At 35.6% G+C, this 20,946-nt stretch overlaps 1 protein-coding gene across 1 annotated transcript in view; it reads right to left on the bottom strand.

Moving 5' to 3' along the window:
- Positions 1-999: 999 nt before the first annotated feature.
- LOC142352784 (lactosylceramide 4-alpha-galactosyltransferase-like) overlaps positions 1,000-20,946 on the bottom strand; it is a 31,939-nt gene continuing 11,992 nt past the window's right edge. The window contains exons 2-6 of the mRNA XM_075404891.1: positions 20,582-20,731; positions 19,986-20,157; positions 13,288-13,535; positions 2,323-2,493; positions 1,000-1,279 (exon numbers count right to left, since the gene is read on the bottom strand). Coding sequence (XP_075261006.1) covers positions 1,185-1,279; positions 2,323-2,493; positions 13,288-13,535; positions 19,986-20,157; positions 20,582-20,731 — 836 coding nt within the window. The 3' untranslated portion in view covers positions 1,000-1,184. The remainder of the gene's footprint in view (positions 1,280-2,322; positions 2,494-13,287; positions 13,536-19,985; positions 20,158-20,581; positions 20,732-20,946) is intronic.

The following is a 20,946-nucleotide window of genomic DNA, read 5'->3' as shown; positions in this document are numbered from 1 at the left end:
TCTAGAAACACAATTCCTAGAAAATTATGTAGAATCTATAAAATTTTCGTCTCACACACTGGAGATCACACATAATAATGAAATGAAGTTCTTAAAATTCTATGAACCTTCCACAAAGCCACCACCTTATTATTCACAAATACTTCTTTTTATCGGAGATCCTACACTATATTTGCAACCATTTGAGCATAGAATCCTGATTTACTCACTCACTGCATACGAATACAAAAGCAATTATGAAGTTCGAACTACTGAAGTTATATCTGACTTCTCATTTATACCACTGCACAATGTTCTTTGCCCCTTCCAATCCTTTACTCAAATTCTTATGCAAAATCCTTTAAATCACCCATTAACCTTTGTAAAAAGATTAATTGGGTATGCACAACAAGATGTCTCATTTATAGACCTACAAACCACAAAATGTCGCATTAATGAACTCACTGAATTCATGGACGCCTATACTGCGAATTATCTTACACACGGTTCATCAGAAACACTTAGTAACTATATTGCTTAAATCTGACCAAGCAAAAGAACACGAATATAAAGCACATCAAAAAACTTTTCACATACCGTTTGACACTTCTATGTTCACAGACACAGAAAAGAACTTCTTCCGATTGTTCAATTTTGAACGCTTTGTTGAAGTGCGGATTCTTTCAATTCTATTCAAACTATTATAAGTCAAGAAAAGACTGCATAGGACAAAATTGAGTTATGATACAAATTGAAATGCAAAATGAGATAAATTATGTTAAAGCACAGTGCAGTAAAAATAGCAAAAACTGGAAATGTTTTCTCTCGTTGAACAAAATAATGCTTCGCTTAAGAATTTATAAACAAACTGATCAAAATTTGGTATGAACAATTTTTGTATGAACATTATTTTGCATATCATAGCCCGGGAAAAGGCGCGATTATAAAATGAAAAAATATTTAGCATGACAACCGTGTGAAAATAACATCGGTTAGAAATGATCATTCACAATTGGAGAGAAAACAGTTCGACAATTTGTGGCAAGTTATCAATTTCAATACTGCCAAATTGGACTGCTATGATTGACATTACAATACAACACAATTGAATCTTTTGGCAAGTTGACACGCTAGATTTAGAAATCTGCCGTCAAGCAATTTCAGGCACTCAAGGGTTATTTTTTGCACATGTTGAGCAGCACCATTCAAGGGTAGTTGAATTCATCCAAATGTTTGAACGAAAGCGGGCAGTATGTTGGACCCAAATAGGAGTAGGCGTCTCTTTCAGGGTCACCCGTAACTGGAATGGTTGTCCCAGTGTATCGATTATAGTCATTCAACTTAATATCATTTTTTAAACAAATATTTTTGATAGAAACTTTTTTGAAAAAACAAAACAAATTAAGCATTTATAGCATTTGTCGTTTCCAAATTAAAAACTTTTTACATAAATATTATTCCCAAATGCTATTACACTACTCTATTAAATGCCAGAAAATTTTCCAAAAAAAATTCATGGGGAAAAGTTTTAATTTTTAATAAAATTAAAATCACTACGTTCAATACTTGCTTGTTCAGAGATATAAACAGCCGAAAAATAGCTGCTTTTGACACCTGGCTGACGAAAATTGACAGCCTAATTTTGGTTGAAAGTTCTATTGTGAACCGCAGTTATCCCGGGCGTTATCGGTTTATACTGTTTTTGCTTTTGATTTTGCTTTATTGGCCTTGAATGTATTGGCTATTTTGAATTTACACAAGTTCGAAACTCCATTTTGCAATACCATCATTTTAATATCATCAGTGACACTATACTGCCTCCCCGGCCCCTGCAGAAGGGCACAATTGACACCCCCCCCCCCCCGTTGATTGAGAACAATTCGATTGGACTTAGATGCTTATGATCCCAACTTCTTCCAAAAAAATTATTATTTCTCCATATTTTAGAATACGAAAAGACAGTCTTGTGGACACCAAATGTGGTTTTCTTTTTAAAAAAATGCAAAATTAAGTGTGACCCACAATTTTAAGCAAATGAAATCAAAAGGCAGCAGTTTACTACTGAAAGTAAAATTTAAAAAAAGACACATCTAAGGACGTCATCTGAATAATGAAATTTATTCCCCACTAAATTTTACCCCCAAGACCACCCCCCCCCCCAATGAAACAGGTTGCAATATATTCCAGAGCAATTCTTCAGACGTCAGTCGGTTATGTTACACGTTTTTATCATAGGATTGCACTAAAAAGTTGGGTCGAATTTGAAGGCCAATTAATTTATACCTCTGCATGAAAATTTTAAATTTCAAATGCCGATTAACTTTAAATGTCGATACACCGTACCCCTCTGGCGTCCCCATTTGTTCGAGTAGAAATGGACAATATAGCTGCACCTAAACAACTTCTCCCAATCTTCAGCTTTCTGAGGTGTCTTCGGATACAATTTGGGCCCAATTTCTCTGAACCCGGCAGGTTGAAACTTGAATGTGGGCAAGAATTGGATCTCTCTACTTTCTAAACGAAGGATTGAACATGTACAAATCAGAAGAAAAATCAGAACGAATAACCATTTTTTAAAAAAAATAAGCAATAAGCCCGGCGACAGAAATTAGCTCTCGTTTTTAAACAATAATCGTTGTTTTTGGTTGAGACATTGTGAACTACATTATTGTTCCCATAATTTCTTTTTTTAAATGAACTTTTATGTAAAAGAATTTTTTGTAACACTTTTCTTCATTGTGCTCATTTTCGTTTAGTTTCCTGTATTTGCTAACATGACTTTGCTGATCTTTGGAGCTCTTGACGATCAGGATTTGAATCAATATCAGACCTGCTCATGGCAGCTTGTTTAATTTTGAATTTACTTTTGGGAGAAAATAAAAACAAAATAATTTATTTGTCTAAAATTTTGGTCAATCGTGGAGATATATCAGTTCAAAAGGTAATAGAGAATTGCTTTGAAACCAGGTCTTCAAATAAGACATACACTGAGATACATTACGCCATACACTGACTAGCAAAAAAGGAACAATTGAACATAGATAACTGAACTTCTGAAATTAACAAAAATTATCTTTAATCAGAAATTTTGTTCAATCATTTTTTTTTCGAGCAGGAATAAGAACAATTGAAAATTGAAAACTGATCTTCTGAAGCTAACAAATATCATCTTTACGCACTTACGTTCATCATTTCACTGAAATTAATAATAATTAGACACTCAGCGACAAAAAGTTTTTTGTTGAATTTTCATCTCAATTTGACGACGAATTGCTCAACAAATTACATTTGTCCAATTTTAATTTTACTTTAAAGTCAATTCAATTTCATTGACAAAATTAAACTCCAAAAAAGATATGTCAATTTAGAGGATATGTCAAAAGATATGTCAAAACATGCCAAAAAAGATATGCCAATGTAAACTTACTTCAGGCTTGTCGTACACAATCAATATTGTGTACTTGATTTTGCGATGCGAATCACTTTTAGTATTCCTGTTGAGGTTACGTGTGCGGCGAGTGCACATAACACGGATTTGTATTTGAATTCGCTTAGCGAATCGTCTATCTGACACTTGTCTATTTTACTCAGGTGGTAAAAACGACTGACAAGAAAGTAGTTAAATTGAGCAACTGTACCCGAGGTGCAAAACTAAGAGAATGAGATTTCTAAAAAGTTAGCAAATACAAAAGTCATAGCGAACGTGAACAAACAATTCCCAGTGCGGGATTTAGGGCAACAGACACAATATGTGAAATAAAGGGCGGTAGAACGTGAACTTAAGATGACTTTGGAATACGTCTTTCAAGATTAGGTACAATGTTAAATAAGTACATCGTATAATAATTTTACTACACCAAATAAAATGATTATGTACAACATTTCTCCCATTTTAGTGAAAAGTTAAATTGCATAACATGAAAATTTTAATAACAATATTGTTCATATACTAATATTTATTTACCTGTTAAATAGTTATCAACAATATATTTACTGGTTATCATAGCTAGTCATAAATAATACTGTATGGAAAGTTTAAGTCTACATATCCTCTTGGTCAATTATGATTTCTTCTGGTGGACTCTGATTTGCTGGGTGAATGCGAGGGTCAGTTGGAGAAACTTCACCTATGACTGGCGAGGGAAATGTATTTGGAATTGGCTCTACTTGAGCCGCAGTATCCACAATTGTTTGGATCAGCGAAGGCTTCACGGATTCGACGTCACCTGCACGGCGTTACCTACGAGGCTGTATGAAGTTAGGCGGGCACGAATTTGTCGATTCACCAGATGAATAGGAATTTTTATATCCATAGTATTTCGGGCTTTTTCGTGTCCTCTTAGTTGAACGTGAGAGGACTTGGTGCAATGCTTCTGTTGGTGCCGAAGTAGAAGGTAATGTTAATTCTGGTTGTTGATTCGTTGGTGGAGGCGCAAAAATTATCTCAGAGGCTATGATTTGTTGGCCGGAATTTGTCTTTGGATGTGATGGGGTCTCTGGCGGTACGAGATTGGGTGGCACTTTTGGCATCCTTACTCGCATTGCACAATACTCCCATATTGGAACTGTTAGATGAGACACCGCTTACCGTATCACGTTTGCGGTGTCTCATCTTACTATCGAACTTCTGAATTAGTGTGAATTCTTTTGTATGATTCAGAATTTTAGCCTCCGCTGATTTTTCATGTACTCTGGGTCCTCTACGGTTAACGTACTCTGCTAATTTGGTCTTCCGTTCATCACGGGTGACAAAGTTGGCAATATCGCTGTTTCTGACAGTGACCTCCAGCTTCCCGGGTTCGCGAATCACTGACGTAAACTGATCAGTCTTTTGCACAACTGACCCAGGGGCTAACACTTCATATAGCGCGTCAAGGTTCTTTTTGGATAGTCTATTCGGGTGCTTCTTGCGGGCAATATTCGATTGTACTGTAAGCTCCTTGTGGGGTATAGGGCGGTGAGCTTTCGTCGAGCGTAAGAAATGGGATTCATCATCACCCGCAAGCTGTTCGCGAGAGAGGGCTTTCTGAGTAGCCGTACACATGTTCTTCTCGACACTACGAATCTGGCCGTCTCATTGGGAGTGGCCGTCTCTTCGTCTAAATAATGATTTAAAATTTTCTCATAACTTAAATCAGGGGAATGTGGTTTAGTACTAATATTGCTAAGCGGAGTATTTGCTTGTCGCCCAAAGTGTGATTCGAAAGGCGAAATCTTAGTAGTTTTATGTTTACATATGCGGAGCTGGTAGAGTTTTGATTTTAATGCTGCTTTAACGCGGTGAACGAATTTAATTCTTTATTTGCTTCTTTTATACATGCAAGGCGCTGTTTAGTTGTACTAATTAATCGTTCTACTAAACTTATAGCTCGGTGATCGTTTGCTGGAGCTGGGAGTAGATTGATATTATTTTAGTGCAAAATTTTTTACTTGATTTCCTATAATACAACGAGCTTGATCTAATCGTAATGAACGAGGAACTCCGTTAATGTATTGTATATAGTTATCTAAAAATTTAATTACATTAGAAGCATTTGCGTTATCAAAAATTTCAGCAAAGGTGTATTTGGAAAATCTATCAATACATGTTAAAATATAAATTTCATGATCTTTTTCATTATAAATAGGTCCTGCAAAATCTATTTGTATCTCTTGGATTGGGACTATAAATGGTTTATGTGCTTGAAATTGCTTTGCGGGAATCATAGATTTTAAATTTTTACCGATTGCAGTGCAAGGTTTGCACTCTATTGCTCGGAACAAAAGGTCTCTATTCATGTATGGCCACCAACAATGCTGGGCCATACATACCATCCCCCAGCTACCCGGGTGACTGGCATGGAGGTCCTCGATGAGCGCATCCTTTAAGGCGTTTGGGATGGCCACCTTCTCGCCCATGCAAACGCAATCACCGCTTACATGTAAGTCCCTCCAGTAGCTATGCAGGTAGGGGCTTAATTCTTTCAAACGTTGCTCGTCAGAGCGGATGATGCAGTCCCTGATTTTTTTTAGCACTGCATCTTTGCTCGGTAGGGAGGCGATTAGGCTCTTGTTGAATACTTTCCCAATCACCTTTTCAAAGGAGAGGACTAGAGGGCTATCAGTGAGTGGGGTGCTGATATTTGAATGAGAGGGAAATTGGCGAGGCGTGTTTGGGGTTGCACTATCCGTGAAGGAAACGCGAGGCGAAGTTCGGGTAGAACGACTAGAGGTTGATTCACCTTTCATTGCGGACACTTGTTGGCTCATTTTCGATGAGTTTGATGAATTTTCAATTAAATTAATTGAGTGAGAAATCAACTGAATTTCAGAGTGAGTTTGGGCAAAAAGCGACTTTTGTTTGTCAATTGAGCACGTGAAATGTTTAAGGCATGTGACTTTGAGTGCTAATTAAGGAAGACATTTGAGGCTAATTTGTGATTGACAAGTTAAGGTGGCTTAATTCAGTGAATTGATGCTGGTTTTGGAAAGCGAGTGACGCCTTTCCGGGATTTTGCCTCTCAAATAGTACTATTTGAGGCTCAATTTGTAGAGGAGTATTGATAGTATTTGTACTATGCGAAGCGAGTTGACATTTAATTTGGTGTTTACTAGTGTGAGTTGCAAATAAGGCATTTGAGTTATGCGGAATATATGACTGGTTGAATAAGAGGGGATTATGACCGGCGAGTGTTAATTTATTATGAGTAAAGTGTAACCGCGGATCAAAATCACAATCAGAAATATGATGATTTGGAGTATTTGATTTGAAAGTATTAAACTGCTGAGCAGGTGTTAATTGATTTTGAGTTAAATAGACTCGCGATGCGGGTGTGCAATCAAATTTTGTACAATTAATTTGAATGAAATTTTGATTAGGCTTTTGCTTGGCGAATGTTGAATTGTTTTGAGTTAAACGTACGCGCATTGCGTGTTCACTATCGGAATTAATATTGTTATAAGAGAGTAGATTTGAATGATGCATTCGCGTGGCGAGTGTTGAATTACTTTGAGTTAAGCGTACGCGCGTTGCGTGATCACTAATAAAACTATGATTACGTTTTATGGTTAAATCTGAAATAGGACTTTGTGGAGCTAGTGACATAATGTCTTTTGTTATCAACTTAGGCTTCGCAGAATTTATATTCAATACTTGGTTTGTATGTTGAGCGCTAGATGTTTGTATAACAGAATTATTATCTAGGAAAAATTCATTAAGTTTAACAGCCGAAATATGTTTTTCTTGATGAAGTAATTTTGCATCAGTTTGTATACGGGACAACGTTGCAACTAAAAATTCTTCATCATGTTTAGAAATACTTTTTGCTGGTTGATAAGGGTTTCGGGATATATAATCAACAAATCCCATCTTAGCGCTAGGAAAATGTTCGATTTTAAATTGGTAGGGTAAAAGCCGATCAACCCACCGTGATAAACGACTGTTATATGTTTTATTGGATGTCTGTTCTTTTCAAATTGAAAGAAGGGCTCGATGATCAGTTATGATAGAAAATTCTTTGCCATAAAGATAATTTTTAAAATATTCTAGGGACCAGAACACTCCAAGAAGTTCAAGTTCATTGATGCTGTAGCGTTCTTCATTACTATTCAAAAATCTAGATGCAAATGAAATCGGCTTCCAACCATTAACTGTGAATTGTTCTAATGCTGCTCCTAGACCGGAGCGAGAAGCATCACGTTTTATACGTGTTTCGAGTTACGGGTTATAATAAGTCTTTTCTGTGTGATTCGCGATTCGTGTTTTTATAGCATTAAAATGTATGGTGTGTTCGTCGGTCCAGATGTATTTTGTAGATTTACGAAGAAGGGGTCTTAGAAGATGGCAAAGTTGTGCTAGATTGGGAATAAATTTACTAATATAGTGAACCGAACTAAGGAAGGAGTGTATTAGAAGGCTGCAATTAAAGGATAGCAGAAGTTTTAGATTCCAGATGTGATGTTCCTGATTGAGTAATATTATACCCAAATCATGAAATTTCTTGTTTCGAAAAATGACATTTGGGAAGATTGGTACGTAGGTTATCCGCATCTATTTTTTTAAGACAACCTATTACAAGTTGAAAGTGATCTTCATCTGAAACTTTACTTACAATAAGGATATCGTCAAGGAAACAAAATGTATTTTTAAGGCCGATTAATGTATAATCCATCGCCTTCTGAAACTCGACAAGCATGTCTGCAAGTCCGTTAAAACCTGTTTTAAATCGATATGTGCCTGTCATATCACCGCTAACAATAATGAAACTTCAATATTTGGCTGTGTCAGGATGGAGGTTCAGTTGACTATACGCATACCTAAGATCTAAAGTAGAAATAAATATTATCAGCTGGTTCTGTTTTGTAATCAGTTAATATTTGTGATATGGAGTCTATCAACGTTTCAATGTTCGGCTTTTGGTACTTGTTTTTATGTATGGCTTTATTGAGAATTTTAGAGTCTAAAGCTAATTTGATTGTTTGATCTCTTTTAATTATAATGACTATTGGAGAAATAAAATATTGATACGAGGATTTGTTAAGTTTTTCTATGTGTTCTTCTTCAAGAAAATTTTTATTTTCGTTATTAACCCGTTCTTGTAAATTAATGGGTACTCTTCTACCCTTTTGATGTTTAGGATGAAAATTTTTGTGAAATTTAGATATAACAATGTGAACTTTTGATCTGCCAATGCGTGAAATAAGTTGAGGAAATTGATTTGCTATGCTTGTTTTGAATGGGCATTGAGGTGTGATAGTGTTGACCATACTACCTTCATCCGAACAAACAGTTTGAGTGATTGAAGTTCCACGAACTTCAAATAAGTCTATGCCAATTAGTGGTTTCAATCCGTCTCTAACTACCACAAATTCGGCGTCTTCGATCCGCCAACCATTACTTTCTATCAGCGCTTGCATCATTCTAATGACGGATATTGGTTCAATGACAAAGTCCTTCAGTTCTTGCGCAGATGCTGCTGTTCGCCATCGTGCAAGTGTAGATTTGCTGATTACTTCAGCAGCGAGTGATTCATTCAAAGTGCTACACACACTCCCGCAGTCAATGAGAATTCACTGTAAGATTGTATTTTTGGGTTCGATTTGCACTGTGGTACTAGCAATGCTAGCTACCATGTTATCATCCAAACTATCATAGTCGGATCCACATTGAGTGTTATAATTGGCATTTTGGATAGCATTGACAGACTGTTCAGTTGTATTTACCTCAATTTAGTTAACATTGGGACGAGTTGGTTTAATGGATGAAGACTTCGGTTTACGACATACACGTGAAAACTGATTCTGTACACCAGAATTATTGCACATCTTGCCTTTCGCAATACATTTGTCCTTGTGATTTGCTAACCAAGTGAGGCCACAATTTTGGCATAGTTGATTCGTCTGTCGGATAGGGGCTGAAATATTCTGTCGTTGATTTGATTAGCGAAAGGGCCATTGTGGAATTATGGCATTCACATGTGATGCGGGTTCTGTTTCCGTTGTCCGAGTTCCATATTTATGGCCAAGCATAGAGCTTGTGGTGTTTCCCTAAGTATTTCTCGTTGAATTTCAGGATCTTGCATATTGGCAATGAATAGATCTCTGATCAGAGTATCTTCTTGATTTCCATGATCGCAATTCTCGGACAATCCCTTCAATTTGCCGAAGAAATGTTCAATAGATTCCTCTTTGGACTGCTTGGTGGTGAGGAGCATATACCTATCAAAGGAAATATTACGCTGACGAATGAACGTTTTATCCATTATTTGCCAAAGCTCCACCGTTGTCAATATGTCCACCTTGAGGTGCGAGTTTCTGCTACATATGATGCGTCTTCCTTCGGTACCCAAACTGAGGTATAGCATAGATACTGTCTTGCGATCTGCTTGTGTCCATGGCTTATCGCCACACATGATCCCTACCTCCATCTGTTTTTGACATCGATTCACCCAATTCATCTTCAATTGAGCATTTCTAGCTAACCGTTCTCGTTCTGATTGGGCTGAGGAATCTGTTATTGTACTCTCGTAGATCGGTTCTAAGGGAAGTTGAACATTCTCGGGCTTTGGTTCGAGCAGAATATCCAATGTAATATTCTCCTTCTTAAGAAGAGCGAGTTTCGCCTGCATCTGCCATTTCTCCCACTTCAACGGAGGGTATGCACTAGGTTTTTCCCAGAAGGGTTCGATGCCAAGAGGAGTTTGCTTTTGCGTTGCTGACTGCACCATGTAGTACACAATCAATATTGTGTACTCGATTTTGCGATGCGAATCACTGTTAGTATTCCTGTTGAGTTGTTGAATTTACTTGTGCGGCGAGTGCACTTAACACGGATTTGTATTTGAATTCGCTCAGCGAATCGTCTATCTGACACTTGTCTATTTTACTCAGCTAGTAAAAACGAATGACAAGAAAGTAGTTAAATTGAGCAACTGTACCCGAGGTGCAAAACTAAGAGAATGAGATTTCTAATAAGTTAGCAATACAGAAGTCATAAGGAATGTGAACAGACAATTCCCAGTGCGGGATTTAGGGCAACAGACACAATATGTGAAATAAAGTGCGGTAGAACGTGAACTTAAGATGACTTTGGAATACGTCTTTCAAGATTAGGTACAATGTTAAATAAGTACATGGTATAATAATTTTACTGCACCAAATAAAATGATTATGTACAACAAGGCTCATTACATTTTTGGTCAGCGCAATTAAAGCGCTGCTCAATATTCTTACCTCATTCCGGAATCATATCCTCAGAAAACCTAAACCAAATTGTTAAGTGAATTTTGCCAGCTAAACCTAACTTAGATAGCAAATTAGAGACCCAATTTTACGATTTTAAATCATCTTTTGTAGTTTCTTTGACTGATTCATAATTTTATTTTCTTAAAATGAATGTACTAGTCTGAATTCTTAGCTAGTACTCTATCAACTTGTCAGGCATTTTTCTAAATGGCGTTGATTGCTCAAAAAGTTTAATAGGCGGCAAAAAAGCTTACGGATACTGTTTGCAGCATATGCGTACGAACTCAGTTTTCTCGCACCTTTAAAATTTATTTTATCTGAAACTTTTTCATGGGTTACAAAAGGTTGGAAAAATTGTTGTTGATGGCTTTTCAGAGCGTAGCAATGTTCTCTAAGTTGTTTCCATTTAAGAATGTTTTTAAGATTAAAATCCTTGTGAAGCCGAAAGCAACAAAAAAGCCGAAAAACTATTTGGCGGTTTTCTCGTCCAATTGTAGTTTTTATTAATGAAACAAAAATAGAATTTAAAAATACCCAGACCCTCGTCCCATAGTGTGTTAGTACTCAAACATTGTATACAAAGTGTACATCGTCGGCACTTTGGAGTGATATTCTGTTAACGGTTCGGTCCATCGGACTGCACTTTAGCTGCAGATCTGGTCCTCTGTACTACGCCTGAGTTGAAGATCTCTTCCCCTGCATCATCCTTCAGCCGAAGTTCCAGTCGATTGGACAGCTCCTCAGCCGTAGGTACAGTTTAATGGACTGCTCTTCAGCCGTACGTACTGGTTCATGGACTGCTCTTTAGCCGTTGGTACTGGTTCATGGACTGCTCCTCAGCCGTAGGTATTTAAAAACGGACTCCTCTTTAGATATAGGTGTTTAAAAACGAACTGCTCATCTGCTATAGGTATTTGAAACGGACTGAAATTTAGATCAGAGGTCTGCAAAGTTCGGCTGAGCTGACTTTGTTCAGACTAAAAAATGATCTGGGCACATTAAGTTCAGAATAACATTTTTTCGTTATGTATTTTTAACATGATCATGATCAGCGTAAAAACTGACATGAACATAGTACTGCTCAGGGTAAAATTGCAGAATTGAAATACTATGATTCAGCGCTGAGTTACTATGTTACGATGATCCGGGTAGCACGATGAGCTTGTTTCAGCAAGCCATTCCCATTTTAAAAATTTTACAAACTATCAGATCTCATACCACAACATCTGCACCGGCTGATTATCACGGCGCATAAAGTAAATATAAAAACGTTAATCACCGTGTTTATTTTATTATTTGAGCTTTTGCAAGGTTTCGTGTGTTTAATTAAATTACGCATGAAAACATCATCGAGCTTTTTTTATACAGAAAATATTTGCAAAATAGACTTTTTCTGAAGACTTTGATTCTGTTCTTATGGCTGTAAATCATTTCTAGCTGCTCTGGAATGAAGTTTGAGGCAATTATGTGCCTTTCTTTTTCCTGCAAAATCTTTGTTTGACCGTTTTGTTCTAGAACATTCTTTGATCTCAATTCGTGAGTGACTTTTTCACGCTTGAATTCTTGATTTTTGCTTGACCAATAGCTATTTTTGAAATTTGCTGCAACGTACAATCCCATTTATAGTAACTGCAGGAGTTGTACTCTCTGGTATGCAGGAGGTAGGGGATTCGAAACTCTCCTAGGTCGGAATTGTTTGTACTAATAAAAAAATTATCTAGGATACAGCCCCCCTCTGATTTGAATTGCCCCGCATGACGTTCGGCAGCCATTTGTTCGACGTTAGTCGCTTCAGGTTATCAGTTTCAAATTTTTCACTTTTTTACAAAAGAAAAGATGAGCTGGTGAAGCGCAGTCTATACAATCTACGACAAATGGTTTGCAAAACTTTAAATGTTATTAACATACTGATGCCCATATTTTAAATCTGAATAAGAAAAGTAAGAGAAAAACTAGAGTCAGACATCAAATTCAATCAAAAATGAAAGTGAAGGTATTTCGAGCACGTTTTATATTAATAAAAAACTATCGTTTCAACATGAAGTTTCAACTGAAAAATGAAAAATATATTTTGAATGAAAACAACTACTAGATCTAGAATTTTTAGATGGTGGAAGAACCATTAATTCCGGTCAGCTTCGATCAGATAACGAACCAAGAAAATTACATGCAGAAGAATCTTTATTATGAGTGGACAAACTGAATGGTAAATTATTGATTTCAGTGAACTTAAAAAAACGGAATAATGATTTAAAACACTCACGTGCACATTTCAAAATGCCGCAAGTCTGCAGTGCCAGAAGTCAAAATGCTAGAAGTTGCTACTTAGCCAGAAGTTGAATTTCGTTGAATTTCGTGTCATTTTAAAACGTGCGCGGTTCGTGTCTTAAGCATGGTTAAGTGACTCTGCAGAAGTCACCTCGAAATTCTGACTGAATATCTCAAACCATTTTGCGGTTCTCGATAAACGCCAGAAGTTCTCAGTGACTTCAAGCAGATTCACTTAAACATTACTTAAAGAAACTAAGTAAAAGGAAAATCTATATAGTTGATTCTTTATACAATAAGAATAATACAGCCTCTTACTGTCATCTGAAGGTATTTTCATATTTGTGCGTCTTGACAAATTGTACAAACGAGTCGCCACAATCCCACACACTTTAGGCCCAGCTTGTCGCCTGTCACTGACCTCTGGGTTATAGGTTTTATTCACATACTGGAGGAACTCCCAGGGAAACTGGTGATGTTTGCTAAACTGGAAGTGGGCATTATTTAGCCAGTTTTCACTCCTTCCTATTTCTGTTCCCTCTCCTATTTCGCAGAATTCGTCTGGGCTGAAACAATTTTTTGCCATTCCAAATTAAGTTGAGTGGCATTTTTTTTAGTATTACACTCATTAACGATTAAATTGCATTCCACAATCAATACGCCATTATATAGCAAAAAAACTCAATTGGATGTAAACTTGTCTTTTTCATTGTGAGCCAAGCGCTCAAATCGATGATGGCCAAAACATAAAGAACAAAATTTGAGGATCAAAAATTTGAGGATCAAATTCAAATTTCAGTGGCGGGAAAAATCTGAATGCAAGAACAGGAAGTATCACCTCAAACATTTTTTTTTCAAGAAGGAAGCGATTGTGATTCCATTGGTGATTCGGGATAAACTCGTGGTAACTGACGCGCGTTTTTTTTCGAAAATACTTTTTTGAATAAATAAATTTATATCTACAATCCTTGGGTTAAAAATCATTCGACAATATTATCTCCTCATATTGCAAACTAAAAGTTAAAGGTTCGAAAAAATCTTCTTTAAACTACTTATTTTTTGCAACTGAAATAGTTCACATTGTTGAAGTATATGCCGTTTTGAATTTGCCTCAATTATTCTTTTTTTGGAAATTTATCCATAATTTTAGAGCCATCTTCCACTGAGGAACTGAGCTCCTACTAAAATTGACCCATTCCAGTAAAATTTTCCTTAACTTCTGCTTGAGTAAAAAAATTGCTCTGAAAAGTATAATTGAGTATTATTTGAGCGCCCAGTTGTACTTGTTGTCGTATTGATTAAATTGACTAAATCACTACAGCAATTACGGCCAGAATTTTTTGCAGTTCAGTAAAAAAAGCTAAATGTCAGCCTGGTTATCTGACAATGTAGCCGATGCCAATAAACCCAAAGCCGTCTCCAGAATACTAGCCGACGTGAATATTAGCCGAAAAAGTCAAATCTAGGCCTATTAGCAGAATTAATTCAGCTTCACAATATCTAAGCGCAGAGGCAGACAAAATTCAATTGTTAAAAATTTTTTGTTGAAGAAAAACAAAGCTATCCAACTCTATCTACTTTAAATACGTAGTCACCAAACTCTCGTTGAATGGGAACCTAAATGCAATACAAAACAAGCCAATCCCACATAAAAATGATTTCCAAGGCGAAAAAAATCAGGAATCAGTTCCGCGGAGTCCCCATACACAAATTCGCCAATCTTACAACGAAAATTTGCAGGCACTGGATCAAAATTTTTTCACCGCCCCAGTACGACAAGATTTCGCGTTGATTAAAATACAAGCGATCAGAATATATGCCTCTAACGCCACTATATTTGCAAGATAATTCGATACCGAAAAGTTGGAGAATAACAAAAAAATCAAAATTTTCTGCTTCATCAAGAGGAAGGAATTTTAATTTTTGCGACCAAACAAGGCTCGGAATTTTTAGTCAGCTAAAAAATAAACAAAAAAAATATTTGGCCAAAAATTTTTGAAAAAATTTTTGGTACATTTTTGTTCCGAAAAAATTGCTGACTGACTACACAACTGGAATTAATAGTGCTTCGAAAGCGATTTCTCCGGTTTCGATTCATTATGGACGCTTGTTCTACTTTACAACAAGCGTTTTTCGAAAACTACAAGATCTCGGTATGTCACAAGCCTATGTAAATATAAAAAACCTTTAAAAAAGATCAAAAAAAAAATTTGCTGTGGTATTTTTACACAAACAAAAGATGTTTCCCGCCTTTCAGTTCTACAAAACAGCAATTGCGGACATGTTTCAAAAATATCCTCAGCTCAACTTTCTTTGATTATGTATACGATCTATGATTGAAGTGAAACATTTTCATGGTAGTATTAATGCGTTTGATCGGCCGTCAACTCTTAGGACTACAAACTGTTGGGAAAATTGGAACTCAGAGGAATGCAGATTTTCAGCACAAAACCCGGGTTTTTAGGTGGTGTTATCAAAACTTGTCGATCAAGAGTGAAACTCTCGGCTCAATCTCAGTCGGTTATATCGCGGTTAACAACCGGTGGACAAAAAGGCAAAATAGAAAAAAGAAACGATGTGGTAATTTATCTGTTCAGCAATATTGGGATAAAAATTCTCATCTTTGTAAAATTGGTTGATATTCTATGGAATTCACAATTTTTCGGCTAGTTTTCTATTCGGTTAACAATCATGGCAACATGCACAACCATTATACTGAATGCAAGTGTGCCCAATGCCAATATACCCAATGCACTTTAATACTTCCATTCAATAATCCCAATACAAAGCAGTCGGTATTCAACGTAAGTTTTAACATACTCAAGCGAATAATTTATTCCAATATTCGGTTGTGATAGTTTTATATTAAGTCACACGGGCCACTGAGGTATGACCATGGCCATTAAGTTTGTAAAACGTAAGTCTCATAGCATCTGCTAATTTGTAGTCGGATTATTGAACGAAAATACCAAAGTGCATTGGGTATAATGGCATTGGGTAAATTCTCCCGACAACATCAGTTCGATGATTTCCAAGAATCTGCAGTTTTTTGCATCCAGTTTACAGGTGAGTACAATGGTGAGTTTCATGGACACCACAGCTAAAAAAAATCTTGTATTAACGTCAATCAATAAAAGCAAATTGAAGAGATAAGTTATTTGTTCTTGAAAGTATTAGTCCTGGGTCTAGGTTTCTGAGCTTATATCTCGCTTATTTGTGCAAGTGTTTCTGCTCAACCTTTTCCTTGTCAGCTGTTTACAAACACAAAATTTTGAGCAGTCCTCTTTCTTAATAAGCTGGCTGAGAATTTAATCAGAATCTCCAAGTTTCACTATCAACGGGGAGTAAGCAATGACTTTTCAATTCCGAAATTAATTTGCATTTTTGCGATAAGTATTCAAGTTAACCAATTTTCAAAATGTAAACAATTTCAAAATGTAAACAACGAAGCTTAGAAAAGTGCGTTCGCACATGATGTTCCGACACCGCTCAACCACGTTCTTAACTTAATTGTCCACCAAATGAGAAACAGATAGAAAACTTTTAAAAAATCACGTATTGTTCGAACATAACTGGTTCATCCATTTAAAAAACCGCTTTAGGCTTAAACCAATATATAGGAAATAAACACGAGCACATTAGAGGGCCGATGATATTTGCAATTAAGGAGAGTATGAGACAAGACAAACAACCAAAATCAAATAAAATCAGCAAGCATTGCTTACGACCAAATCTCATTGTCTATTAAAAAAAATAACGAAGAAGTCAAAATGGCATCAGAAAAAAAATTAAACAAATGACCTGCATTTAATCAGAAAAGAAATGTGAGCTGTCTATAATGAAAAAAAGTAACAAGTAGACAGAAAACAAAAAGGACAAACCTAATAAATGCCTCAACACTTTTTGTAAAAAAAAACTAAATTGAAAGGAATGAAAGCCACTACTAGATATCAACAGAAATCGTTCAATGGCTTCATTTAAACCGTCATACAAAATCACAAAGACATGCAAGCATCCAGAATGTCATACGCCTACAAAAAATCAAATGAAGGCAAAAATCAAAAAGAGCTTTCAATTTTGCGCGGAAACAGTGTCGAAGCCTATAGAATCACAATCTTTTCACTAAAAATATTGAATATAATCAGTTGCGCCTTCTCTCAACGACCATTAGTGATATGCGATGTGCAATTATTGCGATGATTGGACAAGAAAGCAAACGATAACCTAAAAATGACAAAAAATTTGCAAAATGAAGTTATGACAACTCGTAGTGTCAACGAAAACAAAACATTTAAATAAAAAAAAGCTATAAAGACTACGATGGGAGCGAAACCATGCCCAACTGTTAATAAGGCAATTGTTTGTTTCTAAATAAATACGTAAACGTTTTTCGACAAACGAAAATCATAATATATCAAAAATTAATTATGCATTTTTATATAATTATTGGTTAAAATTAGCGAGAGAACGCGAATTTAGCGGAAGACCGCAGAAAGTTTCCAGAAATTTATCCAAGGAACCAGGGGTACAGTGAGCCAATATCTGAGTAAACAAAGATTATACCGGTCAAACTGGACAAAGATTGCAAAATTGACATATTTGATGCCAATTTTTATGAGAAAAAATGAAGTATTTTTAAAAATTTAGCTGGAAACATAGCCAAAAACAGTCAGTTCAAACAATTCATCAACTACTCTTCAGTTTTATACGTAAAACCAATGAGACTAAGGTTAACAATTATTTCACATTTTTAGCAAAAATTTGTCAAAATTAAAACAAAACTTACGAAAATAACGGCAATTACGCAACGTTCAAAAAAAGTTAAACCTCCCTAACTCCTCGAAAATAAAAACAAAATTCAAGAAAATTGCTTTCATTTGAAATTCTACGCAAGAAAAATTTTATAAAGATACCATAACTTTGTACAATGATTATATCGATCGGCGAAAATTGACTGAACAAAAGAACCCAGTTGAGTATATAGTTCCTCCCCCAATAAAGTGGGTCGCAACAATAAAAATGTCTGACGAGAAATCTTGGGTATTCACTGTAAAAAGCACTAACGTAAAAAACACTCAAAAATTTTCTAGTTATTACCGAAATAGCTAATTTGACCAAAACGTCAATATATTAAAAAGATGCATTCTGGGTACTTATCGAGTTATATTACCGAAAAACTAATATGTATCAACTGAAAGCATTAGATAGTTCCTTTAATAGCTTGCTCAATAACCGAATTTCACAATTGATTATTTAGACCCTGTCATAAGACTACATAAAGAACAATAAATGCTGGCGAAAACTCGAGACTTCATTAAAAAATAGGAAAAACAATTTGTCAAATCCATAAAAACCATGAGCTTTACGCACAAAAAAACAATTGTTATTGATTGGAAGTCAGTAAAATATAAACGGAACTTTTTAGAAATTCAATTTTTGAACGAATAAAAAGCCTGTAATTGGCATGAAAAAAATACAGAAAAAAGACAACGTTTTAAAATTGACAGACACAAGAAACAATCCGGATCTTTTTTCATTGCAAAATCAACGACGGGAGCGAAACCATGCCCGGCTATTTGAAACGCAATTGTTCTAAAAAATTACGTAAACGTTTTTTGACAAACGAAAATCATAATATATCAAAAATTAATTATGCATTTTATATAATTATTGGTTAAAATTAGCGAATGACCGCAAAATTTAGCAAAAGACCGCAGAAAATTTTCAGAAATTTTTCCAAGGAACCGGGGTACAATGAGCCCATATCTGAGCAGACAAAGATTGTAACGGCTTTTTTGTCTACACTACTGGTCAAACTGGACAAAATTTCTAAAATTGACATATTTGATGCCAATTTTTATGAGAAAAAAATGCAGTATTTTTAAAAATTTAGCTGGAAATATAGCCGAAACAGTTAGTTCAAACAATTCATCAACTACTCTTCAATTTCATACGTAAAACCAATGAGACTAAGGTTAACAATTTTTCCACATTTTTAGCAAAATTTTGTCAAAATTAAAACAAAAATTAAGAAAATAACGGAAATTGTGCTAACGTTCACAAACATTTAAACCTCCTTAACTCCTCGAAAATAAAAGCAACATTCAAGAAAATTGTTTTAATTTGAAATTCTACGCTAGACAAGCTTTATAAAGATACCATAACTTTGTACGATGATTATATCGATCGGCGAAAATTGACTGAACAAAAGAACCCAGTTGAGTATATAGTTCCTCCCCCACTAAAGTGGGTCGTAACAAAAAAAAAATCTCACAAGAAATCTTCGGTCTTCACTGTAAAAAGCACTAATGTAAATTTTTCCAGCTGTGTTGACATGGGTCAGTTTAATTTCAAAAACTTTTAAAATAAAGAACTCTTTTGAAAGCAAACAATCGATTACTGCGTCCAACTAATTTAACGAAGCCTGATTACTGAGACTGTAAGAAGAGGCACCGACAGGTCCCAGGCGCATTTTTATCAACGCTTCAAGAGAAGCAATCATGAGCAACGAAATGACGCATCATTACGGGATATTGCATCTGGTCACTGGTTCTATGGCTGTTGGAAAACCATGTGGCAAAGAGCGAGACATTTTGAGACATTTTTGTCTTACTGTCAGACTTGTATGATTCACCAAATTTGCGCTGGGGTAGCCGGTAACTTATACATTGCTTATTAACCCAATTTAATAAGTAGGTAAGATTATTAATGTAGGGAGCAATGGTGTAAAAAAATTATTTGGAAAATTAATAACAAGTTGGTGCAACATCAGGTCAAAAAAATAATGATAAGGTCAAAATTTTTTACTCCGTAAAACTAGAAGGCGCTAATTTACTTTTGACGTTCCGCAGGTGTACAGACAACGCTTCACAAAAAAATTATCAATTTTTATAAACAAATTACATAACAAATCATTTTGTATTAATATTGCAAGCATGACTGGACGTGACGGGCGTGCTAAAGAGGAAGAGGGGCCGCGTTCACCACTATTTTCAGTAAAAACAAGCAAATTTTACCTGGCTCCGTTGCTGTACTGCAAAACGTAGAAATTTTTGAGATGTGTGAGTTTCTTGATAACGACAATGTCCAAGTCGAGATAGAAGCCCCCATACTTGTACACTATAGCTTGTCTGCCTATGTCACTGTAGTGGGTTATGCCATGGGCTACAACTCTGTCTACCCTTTCCTACCCAAAAAGAGACGAGGGAATTCTTCAAATGTAAGAGAATTTTAGAATATTTATTATAACATAGTAAAAAAAAAATTCCATTCAATTTAAGAAAAATTAAGGGGTCCTTCTCATGATAGCCGCCCTCGTAAACAAAATTTAGCCCACATTGTGGTAATTTCACGGTGATGGGAAGGATAATGGAAAATTCTCATTTTTAGCCTTGCCCCCAGCTTCAGCTACATGTCACGTTTCACCCCATTTGAAACACCCGAGCACCATATTATCTGCGTTAACATTTTGTCTGATAATAATCTCTCCAAATAATGGAACAGATATAGATTAGATACAAGATTTGCACTATTTAAGGATGAGAATTATCGATAGCTTAATTAATAAAGATTCGGGTATTCATCGTTTACATTTTTAACTGGAGAATTCCCTCAATTCCTGCAACTGGCGTGTCCAGGAACAATTCGGTAAAATTAACTGTATAAAATTGTACGTTGGTATAATTGAAGTATAAATGGCAAGTTGTGGCACTGATTGATAAGTCGAGGTTCTCGTTTCTGATGATCACCTTTATCGGAAGACCTAAACAAAACAAAAAAGACTTTTCCTTTCCCATTATTGCTATTTTCCTTGGACAAATTAGAAAAAAAAACTTTGATTTCATGGTTTGAATAAAATTTTAAAAATAATAAATACTGGAATGATGAGTGTGTAAAACATATTTCATTGGTTCAATTTTGCTTAACCTATTGCTTATAACTTTGAACTTACTTGTTTCACAAAAAATACTTTTCCTA

This window comes from Convolutriloba macropyga, chromosome 14 (genome assembly GCF_964194025.1).
Source record: "Convolutriloba macropyga chromosome 14, txConMacr16.3, whole genome shotgun sequence".
Taxonomy (NCBI): domain Eukaryota; kingdom Metazoa; phylum Xenacoelomorpha; order Acoela; family Convolutidae; genus Convolutriloba; species Convolutriloba macropyga.
The sequence above is the reverse complement of the archived record's forward strand: the minus strand, read 5'-3'. Positions and strand labels throughout refer to the sequence as shown.